Raw genomic sequence first — 12,044 nt, 5'->3', positions numbered from 1 at the left:
AATTACATACTCTTGCCCCTATGATTCACTCAGCAGAACAAAAGTTGTCAGGCATTAGCAGGAATAGAATACTTGAGTTGTCCCTGCTGTCATTGTTATCATCATCATCATCATCAGCAGCAGCAGGCTGAATCAATCCACTGCAGGGCAAAGACTTCTTTTGTCTTTCTTTTTCCATTCTAACAACCTGCTGTTGACATGTTCCATCCGCTCTCATTGAGTGTCTGAATCACATCTCACCATCTCGTCCTTTGTCTGTCTTTTACCGACACTGCATGTCAGGGTTGGCACTCAGTTACCTGTTCTGTGACTTTCTGTCTATTATCTACGCTACGAAGGACTAGCAGTGGCAGTGACTCACGTAGCTGAACAAAATTGATATTAGCTGGAATAAAATGCTAAGAGTTGTTTTGTCCATGAGAGGGTTTGATATTAGCTGGAATAAAATGCTAAGTTGTTTTGTCCATGAGAAGATTAATAGTGACAGTTTTGTGTTGGAACAGGATGCTAGAGTTGTTCTGTCCATGAGAGGGTTAATGGTAATGGTTTTAACTCACCCATACTGCTGTAACTCACTCAGCTAAATTAAATCATATGGGACTAGCTGGACTAAAATTTGTATTTGACACTCTCTCTCTCTCTCTCTCTCTCTCTCTCTCTCTCAAGCAAAGTTAAAGATGTCAGAGGTGATGATTATGAGGGAAGAAGCTCTTATATTGCACATTCATTTTTTTTTTTTTTTTTCTGTACTCTTACCAGTTAATAATTTTAGTGTTCACATAGTAATGTCATGATTTTTTTCTTTTTCAGCTAAGACGTTAAGACTAGTAATTCATCCACAATGGATCATCCTCAGGGTATGTATATGTATTGTAGCTTGTTTTGTACTGTTTACAAAGCCATTTTAACTCTTAGTGTTTAGTCTGCTATGTGGACTACATTACCTATTTATGGTACTTTACTTAGACATTATTGCACATATTAGGAAAATTATAAAACCAGAATGATGGTATATGATAGGGGAACAAAATGATTATGGAAATGGAGGGTAGAATGACAAGAGTTATACCAAAAATTACCCTAAGGTTGAAGGATTGAATGGAGATACTGTTATAGGTCATATAACTTGGAGAGCTGCAGTGAAATAAGCAGGGCTGACACATGCAGGCGTACACAAATCATTTCAGAATAATGGTGAGGGTGAATACAATGAAGTTGTTCTTGACTGACCATAAAAGTGGGGAAACAGTTTTGAGGTGCTAATGCTGCAAGGGACGGCCCTGCAGGGGCTATTGTTTCCATGCGATTGAGGAGTCTACCCAACCAGACAGATGGATTACTGAACAGCAACAGTAACTGGTAGAGCAACAGCATATCATATATATTAGCATGTAAGTGGGAGTGCTAAAGTGGTATTTAAATGGTAATTTTCATAGTGGTGAGGGGAAAATGCATTTCATTTACACTCTAGGAAGAATGTGTGTGCTGTAAATTATCATCAGTATATTACCTTTTTAAAATTTTCTTTTTGCTGTGAAGTTCTCAGTGAATTAATGAAAACTGCTGTACATGTAGCAGTTCAGTTAATACCTCGCAGGCTGATTTGCCAGTTTCCATCACTTTATTAGGTGTAATAAAAAGATTATGATAATGACCTTACCAGTCTGTTTTGAGCAGCCAGTGATTTATGCTGTTGCATGTAGTACATCCATTGCTGTATTCTTGTGCTTGCCACATATCACCATATACACCCTAGCAAGAGCAAGATATCAGCAGTGCGCCATTGATTTTTTTTTACAGTATGTGGAAAGATGTGACATTCTCACAGATGAGCAAGTGGAGCACTAGCTTATGTGATTCTTCCTCCAGTCTGATTGATCAGTGTGTATTAGATCTTATATTCACATACAAGTTTATGTTGTGAGAAGAACTTGGGTTATGGATGTGATCCACAGACCAATTGACAGATCCCAAAGGATGACAGTCACTGAGACCCCTGAAAGGTTATCAGTCAACATGGAGATGAAATTCATGCTGCTTATGTTTTTGACATGGAAGAAATTGTGCATACAAATTTCTCCCCAGATTACTTACTTGGAAAGTGTACAATGTTTGCCCAAGTTTTGTGTGTGTGTGTGTGTGTGACACTGGGCAAAGGCTCCAGGGCCTGTTTCTTGGGGACAGTGGCCTATCCCAGTAGTCCTCCTACACCTCCACATGTCACCACTTCAGCGCTAACACCTACTGTCCATACTGCTTACATGCTAGGGTTGTCTCATATAGGACTGGTGTATTGGTATTAGCGGGGAGACTTTTATGACATGTCAGTGGGTCTTCTGGTAGAGTAGAAAATCCAGCCATCATCTAAGCCTACATTGCCCCATGAGGAGCGTAGGAGCCCGGGGCTAGGCAGTTGGTCCCGGCATTTAAGATGAGAGTGACCAGCCTCACTCATCCCTGAGTGGCATTACATGAGCAATCAACCCCAACCACCCCTTGGATATAAACCTTCACCAGCTCAATCTGATTGGAGCACAATAATTACCCACTAAACGACCATGCGCCAAAATTTGGTTATATGGTTACCACCCAGCATAGTAAATGGATTCCTGATGCTCAGGAAACCATTTGGCTTGTCACTCAGTGTAGAATCACCCACAGGCTGAAGGAAGTGGAAAGAATGAAGGAAAGAAAGACAGAAGAGGGAGTGTAAAGTCACCCGTAGGCAGAAGGACAAGGAGATAATGAAGGAAAGAAAGACAGAAGAGAATGGAAGGAAAGATGGATGGAGAGGAAAGGGCAGACACCTGAGGGCAGCATTACATCGAGTGAATGGATGGTGAGCGCCCCCACCTACCACAAGAGCAGAGCAGAAAAGTGTTTTTTATAAAATTCATATCCTTAAACTCTACCCTGCCCCAGCCAGGATTCGAACCTGGGTCGATTAGGACTGCAGGCCACCTTGTAACTGATATGTTTGGAGGGGTAGGTGGCTGCATCTTCACAGCACCACTCCCTGTCATACTGCTTGTTATCCGATTGTTTAAAAAAAAAAGAAAAAAAAAAAAAAGTCCATTATCTGTCCTATTTCCCCCTCTGACTTCCTCAAGGGGGACATTAAAATTTCTTCAGATGATGTATTTCTGCTATTACTGGCCTCAGTACTAACAAGGCATATGATGGATTTCCTCCTGTTGTCCTGAAGAACTGTGCTTCTGTGCTTACACCCTGCCTAGGTAAACTTTTTCGCCTTTGTCTGTCAACTTGTACCTTTCCTTCTTGCTGGGAGTTTGCTCTCATTCAGCCAGTCCAAAGGAAGGATGACCATTCTCAACCCTCTAACTATTGCTCAGTTGCTTTAACATCCTGTGTCTCAAAAGTTTTCAAGTCTGTTCTTAACAGAAAAATTTTAAAGCACCCTTCCTATCATAACTTTCATTCTGATTGTAAGTATGGGTTCCGTCTGGGATTCTCCACTGGCGATCTTCTCACCTACCTTTCAGACTCCTGGTCATCCTCCTTTTGGGATTTTGGCAAAAGCTTTGCCATTGCACTTGACATCTCAAAGGCTTTCGATCGAGTCTGGCATAAATCTTTAATTTCCAAACTGCCCTCTTACGGTTTCTGCCCTTCTATCTGTGCCTTTATCTGTTGCTTCCTTTCTGATCGTTCTATAGCTGTTGTTGTAGACGGCCATTGTTCTTCTCCTAAGTCTATCAACAATTGTGTTCCTCAGGGCTCAGTCCTATCACCAGCTCTCTTCCTTTTATTCATCAGTGACCTTCTAAGCTGTGCATCTAACCCTATCCACTCATATGCTGATGATTCCACCCTTCACCTTTCCATTCGGTTCTTGCAACGTTCATCTCAGCGGTTACTTTCAACAAACATGGGATAAGGCTATGGCACACCCAATATCAGACATGGCTCGTATCTCTGACTGCGGCAAAAATAATCTTGTTGTTTTTAATGCATCGAAGACTCAGTTCTTACACCTATCAACTCGACAAAATCTTCCACAGAAGTACCCACTAATGTTAAAAAATATCCGCTCTTAATCCTGCATCATCCTTAAACCTACTTGGGGTTTTATTCTCTCAAGACTTATCTTGGAAAGATCATATTACATCATCATCATCATCCAACTCTACATTGCCCCATGAGGAGCAAAGGAGCGCAGGGCTAGGCAAGTTGGTCGTGACATTTAAGATGAGAGTGACCAGCCTCACTCATCCCTGAGTGACATTACTTGAGCAATAAACCCCAACCACCCTTTGGATAAAAACCTTGACCGACTCAATTCCGATTGGAGCACCGTAACTACCCACTAAACCACCAGGCGCCAATATTTGGTTATATGGTTACCACCCAGTGTAGTAAATAGTTTCCTGGTCTACAGGAAACCATTTGGCTTGTCACTCATTGTAGAGTCACTAACAGGCAGAAGGAACAGGAAAGAATGAAGGAAAGAAAGACAGAAGAGGGAGTGTAAAGTCACCCGTAGGCAGAAGAATGAGGAAAGACTGAAGGAAAGAAAGACAGAAGAGGATGGAAGGAAAGAAGGATGGAGGAGAGGAAAGGGCAGACACCTGAGGGCAGCACTACATCGAGTGAGTGGATGGTGAGCCCCCTGACCTACCAAAAATTATATTACAGTACATCTCTTGTAAAACCTGCTTCCAAGAGATTAAGTGTGCTAAGCCAACTCCACACCTTCTTTACCCCTGCACAGTTGTTGACTTTATACATGGGTTTTATTCGCTCCTGTGTAGAGTACAACTCTAATGCATGAGGAGGCCCCCAACATACAGCTTATCTCAATAGGGTGGAGTCAAAGGCTTTTGTCTCATTAACTCTCCTCCTCTTACTGGCTTCCTTCAACCTCTGTCTCTTCCTTGCACTGTTGCATCTTTATCTCTTTTCTGTCACTACTTCAATGGTCACTGCTCTGAACTGTCTGCTTGCATCCCTTCACCTCTACGGCGGGTGCATACCACCCATCTAACAACAAACTCTCATCCCTTTTCTGTCCAACTCACTAATGCAAGAGTTAACCGTTATGCAACAGGCCAGCTTTGGAACTGTCTCCCTCTGTCTGTATTTCTTACTTCCTATGATCTCCAGTCTTTCAAACGCAGTGTGTCTAGGCATCTCAAAATGAACGGATATTGAATTTGGCTCTCTTTTGTTTGTTTGTTTGTTTTTTTCTTGGAATGCCTTGCGGGTTCGTAGCCTTTGGTTCTTTCTTCCTTGCATTAAAAGAAAGAAAAAAATTGCCTGGCAGCATGGTGTGGCATGTTTGTCCCCTAAACTGAAGCTTGTAGTGAAAGAACATTGCTTTGACACGATTAAAGCCATGTAATCTAACATAACAAACATCCTGGAGATGGCCTAGACAGAAGAGTTTAAACGTTGCTTACATCAGACAAATGTGTGGGTTGTTGTTGCTGGGGCTGTATGCTCATCAGAAATGTAAACCTAATGGATTGCGGGCTTAAGTTGCCTGGGTCCCTCTCGCTATTGTACTTCCAGGGGATATGGAAGTAGCTGAGGGACATTGGATAAACAGGCCAGTGGAGTCGTCTGGTTGTATTGGAGCCACCACACGAAAGAGTTCTTCTCCAACACCAAGACTGTGTATATACAGGAGGAGAGTACAGTACTTTGAATGGGATAACTGAAGTGTCCAATGACCCTTTCCATTCATTTATCCTTTACTCCTTGGCAATCAGCAGCAACATTCCCCAGAGTGTTGGGGATCCTACTGAATGACAAAAAATAAATTTAAATAATACTTAAATGAAAGAAAATCATTCGGGAGGTGAATGCTAATCGCTCGCTAGAATATGCCGTTGGCCAAGTTAGAAACCCCCCTCCCTGTGCCCTGGGGTGGTTTGGTGGGGCCCCCCTTGGGGATGGGGGGGCACCACCCCTGGGTGGCCCAGGGAAGGTGGCCTTCCAGGGTGAGGGGGGAAATTTTGACCATGTCTTGATACCCATAAGGTTTCGTGTTGATATGTCAGGCCATGCCGGAGATATAGCAGCGCTAAAGCTGGGCAATAAAAACTAGTTGACCTTTGGCAGCCATTTTTGTGACCTTGATCCTGACTGCCCATTTTTGAACTCGTCCAAGAATTTGGCTATATCTTGATAACCTGCCGGTTTCATGTTGATAGCTCAAGCCATTCTTGAGATATAATGGGAAAACACACACACACACACACACACACACACACACACACACACACACACGGGCAAAAACATTACTGCTCTGCCTTGGTAAAAGCTGGTGAAAATAAAATTTAACTGCCATCCATTATTAGAACTTCTTTTAATAAGCCTCATATACCAGTGCCATTTGTAAGGAAGAGTTATGGGATTTTGCTGCCTATCCATAACATACAAGAAAGAATGTGTGTATAGTGTTGGTACTGTGTAGAAACTTTTCAGATGAGTAGAGAAGTTCAGAACAGTTGCTGGTACAAGAAAAGGTACGGTGGTGGTAGTAGTAGTGGTAGTAGTTCAAACCCTGCTGAACCTGGTATACTGCAGGTGTCAGTTACCTTTCTACAGTTTGCCATCCTCCTTTTGGAGAATTGGGAAGTAGCTGAGGGATGTGAATCCAGTGGACTGCAGGCTGAAGTTACCATTCTTCTGCAGCCCACCATCTCCTTTTGGGGGGATAGGGAAGTAGTTGAGGGATGTGTGTATAGCCAGGTGGTTAAAACAACCGGTCATACTGGTGACACCACATGAAGGGATGCACCAGCACCATTGTAGCGGTTAGTGTTTGGGTCTGGAGACAGTTATGTGTTTGGAATTAGTTTGAGAAAACAAACCCTTCTGACATTAATCCTTCTGGTTATGTATAGAGAGAGAGAGAGAGAGAGAGAGAACTTCAGGCTGTATATTGAGGACTTGCTGTATTGTTAACCTTACAGAAGTGGAGAAGAAGCTTGAGCACCTGAGGTCTTATGTGCCGTTCCTGGAGCGGATGATCGGCAAGCTGGAGTTGCGGACACAACAGGTGGGCACCAGTCACGGCCAGCTTGAACGCCTGCACGGCCTGCACAGCTTCCTCACAAAACCACTCCCTCGCGCGTATGTATCCACCATTGTTTGCTTGTCCATTCCTTATGTTCTTTCAGGACTGGCAAAATCATTATTTTCATTTGTGTATTTTTTATTTTTAAATAAACTGGCTCTATTGGATACGTTTATGTGAAGCTACAGAATGTAGTGAAATTTTTTTTGCATATCACATAGAGCCAGGATTCTGGGAGCTTGAATGATTAGTGAATGGAAGCGTGGCCCATTGGATTGGGCAAACTTGGGCTGTCTGGACGTTGCTATTCCTCACCCTGCCCTAGGGTGGAAAAGGAGGCCTGGATGATGATGACAATGATGATGATGATAAACTGCCTTGAGATGGTGTGGCCAAGTGGAGAGAACAAGTAGTGAGAGATTACTATACAGTAGGTATTACTGATTGAGCATCAAAATAACATAAATCTATCACATATTCAGTTGCATGTATGTCTAGACTAAATTGTAAGAAGTTTCCATGCTCTGGTTTTAATCTTCACATCTCACAGATATTGTGAATGGTGTTACTTGATTTGATGAATTTACAGGCCCAGGATGGAGATGCTTGAGAAGATGGAAGCTGTGATACGCAGCATCCAGGAGAAGGTTCAGAAAGCACAAGGGGTGAGTGGTGTGCAGTTTAGTTGAGTTTATTGTCTGTATTATAAGTGGCACAGGAGACTTTGTAGCATATCATCCTCAGTGATTTACCATTCATAATACACCTTGATGTTCATGTGTATGCGTTTTGTATTATTTTAGCTTCAGCATAGTTTGCATAAGTATCATACAGGAGGATATTGAGATGTAATGAGTCTAAATCAGCTTGTTAAGAGAGAGGTGTTGTGAGATTTCCATAGCCACTTGAAGGAAGGCCTTTCGATGCATAGGTTTTTGATGACTTTGCATGTAAATTAGTTGTATTTTAAAGATTTTAACACCTACCTGGCCTAATTTTAAAGGGGGAAGATGATGATGACATGTATTTATGTACCTCACAGTTAATGGATAAACTTTTATTTTATTTACTTTTTTTCTGTTAGCTAGATGCCGGAGAAGGATATCTTTACATGCAGGCAGTGATATAATTGGTTGGCTGTGCTGCCCAGTTACACAAATGCTGTATCCTTCAGCATGGTCCTTGTCCTCCAAAATATGGATGGTGGATTACATAAGAAGGACAATTTCAGCAGTCCATCAGGTTCGCGCTCAGATGAGCTTGTGACCACAACAACAACAGTAACGTTACAAATTATGCTAACATACTTTTCTGCGTAATTTTCCAGAAACAAGGTGCTGAGTCCAGTCTAATGTCAGAACCCAACCATCCAGCAGCCGTGCCGCGGCCGGAGCCCCGAATGCCACGGCTGGAGGGTCACCATCCACCCGGCAGCGTCCTCTCCCGCCTGGGTCCCCCGCTGGATAGAATGTCAGGCCAATCTGCCCCTGGTCAATCCCCAAGTGGCCATGGCAGCAGCACCTCAAAGCTCCACCAGAGTTCAAGGGACTGGCAGCAATCTAGGATGGAGCATGAGGAGAAGGAAGGAGATTCTGGGCACAGCGAGCGATCTAGGGATAGCGGCTATAGACCTAGGGATTTCGGTGATCTGAGGCACGTGATGAGGAGCAGGGAGCGTGATAGGGAGAGGAGCAGGGAGAGGGACCATGACAGGAATCGTTTGAGGGAGTATGATCGTAGGCGTGAGAATGACAGACCCAGAGAAGCAGAGAGGGGCAGTGATAGAGATTGGAGGATGAGACACTCAAGTGATAGCGAGAGACAGAGAGATAGGGCTGGAAACTCACAGGAAAGGGGAAGCGATCGGGGAAGGGAGAGGGATTTCCACAGGAGTTATAGTGACCATGACAGGAGGTCAGATAGCAGGGGTTTTGCTGAACACGAAGGTAAGTTGTCCTCGAAACGCAATAGCCTCCTCGATCTTCCCATGCCTCCCTCAGGAGCTGGTCAGGAAGTGCCTCATAACAAGGATAGATTTCAGAGCTCCAGAGAAAAGCTTCAGAGGCTGTTTGGTATATCAGGGGATTCTATGACAAAGCCAGTAGAAAGAGATATTGGACAGGGGACTCAGGGAAGATCATGGCGAGACGAGACAAGGGCAAGAAGCGATCTTTTTACCAAAAATGTACATAGCGAGCGACACGAGATGGCTGAGGACCAGTACCCAAGATCCTCAAGGCTGTCACAAAATCAGGACTCGCATCAGTGGGGCCCCAGTTACTCCGGAATGTCTCGCAGTTTCCCTCACAGCCAGAGCAGAGGTATGACGGACACATGGAGGTCTGGGAGCTCACACCAAGACTCCTTCCATCATGATCCAAGGCAACAGTCAGTAGTTCACAGCCAGCCTCCTGACACGCCCATGTCCCCAGACCAGTCACCGAATTCTGGTTATGTTATGGATACTCCTGAATCACCTGATGCTGATGCCTCCTTCAGTCCGGTTAATTCATCAGAGGAGAGCTCACCTGTCAAACAAATTCCTCTCGAAAACGATAAGCAGCGGCAGAAGGGGGTGGACATGGAGGCTATCAAGAAGGCATTAGCTCAGATAAGGGCAACTGAGTCATCACGCGAGGCCACCCAGAAGTCAGAACAGTCTTACCGATATGAAGACTTTGTGGGTCCTGCCACCATGGATGAGGATGCGCCATATGATCCTGAGGAAGTGTGGAACAGCCAGGAAATGCAGAGTACCTCAACACAGCCAACAATTCCTCCCACCCAGAAGGATAGAGACCCACGCCTCGCGCCAAGTAGTTCAACAGGCCCTCCCAGCCAGCAGGATAGGGACCCGCGCCTCATGCCAAACACCTCTTCAGGTCCCAGCCAACTGGATAAGGACCCACGCCTCACATCAAGCACCTCTTCAGGTCCCAGCCAACTGGATAAGGACCCACGCCTCACATCAAGCAGTTCAACAGGCCCTCCCAGCCAGCAGGATAGGGACCCACGTCTCACTTCAAGTAGCTCAGCAGGCCCTCCCAACCAACAAGATAGGGACCCACGCCTCACATCGAGCAGTTCATTGTCACTACCTCAGAGTCATTCCCATCACTCCACCCCACACATCCCTCATGGAAGAGATGTACCTCACCCACATGGCTCTCCTCATTCAAGCTTACCCCCTCACCAAAGGCAGTCTAGTATGGAGGACAAACCAAACAGTAATTTCCCCATGAACAAGCCTAGTGTTCATGCAGCTTCTTCTAGTTGGCAGCCTCAGTCATCCCCACATTCAAGAGTTGGTTATGCTGGAAGGGAAGGCATAGATGTGGATATGAGGCGTCAGCAGCATATCACCCCACAATCCAAGCCCCCAGTGCCCTCAGTAGTCAATAAGCAACAACAGCATCCTTCACCTAAAATACCAGAAGCCCTGCTAAAGCCCCCACAGCCTTCAGTACCAAACAAACCTCCAGATGACCCCTCCGACAAAGCAAAGTACCCCATCAGTAGGTTAGAAGGGATTAAATCGAGAATTGCACACCAGGCTAATGAGCTCATCAGACCAGGCCAGCAAGGTGTGGCAGCCAGTCAGATGGAGAAATACCGGCTCAAGAAGCAAGGTAGTATGTCCGAAAGCAAAACTTCAATGCCAGGTAAGCCAGATTTAAACAAGAGCAAGGAACCTGTATCTGTTCTTGACATGCTGCTACCTGAGTCTAAGTCCGAGAAAGGGGGAAGTGAAGATGTACGTTCACCAGGTATGAGTCCATCCTCAGCACCTCCCAGGGATCCAAGGCTTAAACAACAGGATAACAGTGTCGTCCAGAACAGAGACCCCAGAATTGGTGCTCCCAGTGGATCAGTGGCTAACAGGGATCCACGCCAACAGAGAAATTTGGACCCGAGGAAGGATGCCCCTTTTTCCAGTGGAGTACAGAAGGAGGGAAGGGATGAACCTGGGAGATTTTATGGGCCTCAAGGTATAGGCAGTAGAGATCCACCAGGCAAATTTCCACAGAACAGAGATCCAAGAAGTAGTAGCCGGGATTCAAGACAGGAAAGTGTCGTAGCACCGAGAGACCCTAGGATGGCACCAAGAGCAGATAGACATGTGGGTGGAATGTGGCCACAACAACAACAACAACAACAGCAGCAACCACCTCCTCCACCTGTTTCAAGCCAAAGCAACTACCCTGTTCAATCACATACCCCTGTCATGGTTGATTCTAATCCTGGTGTATCTGCCAGTGGGTCTTTAATTGGCAAGTCATTCACATGTTTAATGATGAGAGGGCTGCCAGGCTTCACAAATTCCAATCATATATATGGGTTCTTCCAGGAGTACATGCTGCGTGATATGTGCATTGAGTTGGACCAACATTACCATTGCAAAGGTACAGCTTATGTCCACTTCCCCAGTCATGCTAGTGCCCGGGAGGCCCTGGAATTGCTGAATGGCCGACACTTTGTAGGGAGTCCCGTGGAACTTAGAATCTGCGCTGTGGGTATTCTGCGACAAGCCAAGATTGCCTATGATCAAATGAACAGGGATAGAGAATCAAAGCAGGGCATTCCTTTGAGACCCAGGGGAAATTTCAATCCATTCTACAAGCCTCGACCAAGGGAACCGCCCACAAGCACAACCCCATCCAGGTCCCGACACAATGTCCCAGAGAAAACAGAAACAGCCGGCAAGACCTCAGAACCCTCACAGGTTGAAAAGTCCAGTAAATATACGGAGTTGTGTGGGGTCAAGCTACAGACCAAGCAGACGAGTGGCATGTCAAGTTTCAAGATACCCAAAATAAAAAAGGATACACCAGTTCAGAAGGAGCTTGTTAAGAGTGACAGTAAGAAGGCTGAAGTACCTGAGAAGAAGTCTAGTAAGAATGAAATAACTGTTAGCAAGAAGGACAGTAAAAAGAGTGAGCCAGTTGCTAGTAAGAAAGACCAGACAAGTTCACATGGGAGGGAGAAGAAGGGAGTGAGC

At 45.0% G+C, this 12,044-nt stretch overlaps 1 protein-coding gene across 1 annotated transcript in view; it reads left to right on the top strand.

Moving 5' to 3' along the window:
• Nucleotides 1-841: 841 nt before the first annotated feature.
• Nucleotides 842-12,044, top strand: part of LOC145416917 (uncharacterized) — a 55,285-nt gene continuing 44,082 nt past the window's right edge. Inside the window, exons 1-5 of the mRNA XM_080285776.1 lie at nt 842-857; nt 6,942-7,101; nt 7,635-7,710; nt 8,373-11,165; nt 11,205-11,979. Coding sequence (XP_080141902.1) covers nt 842-857; nt 6,942-7,101; nt 7,635-7,710; nt 8,373-11,165; nt 11,205-11,979 — 3,820 coding nt within the window. The remainder of the gene's footprint in view (nt 858-6,941; nt 7,102-7,634; nt 7,711-8,372; nt 11,166-11,204; nt 11,980-12,044) is intronic.

This window comes from Coenobita brevimanus, chromosome 108, assembly GCF_032717465.1.
Source record: "Coenobita brevimanus isolate Jiangsu-jjx chromosome 108, ASM3271746v2, whole genome shotgun sequence".
Lineage (NCBI taxonomy): Eukaryota > Metazoa > Arthropoda > Malacostraca > Decapoda > Coenobitidae > Coenobita > Coenobita brevimanus.
Note: the sequence above shows the minus strand (reverse complement) of the source record. Positions and strands in the feature narration are given on the sequence as shown.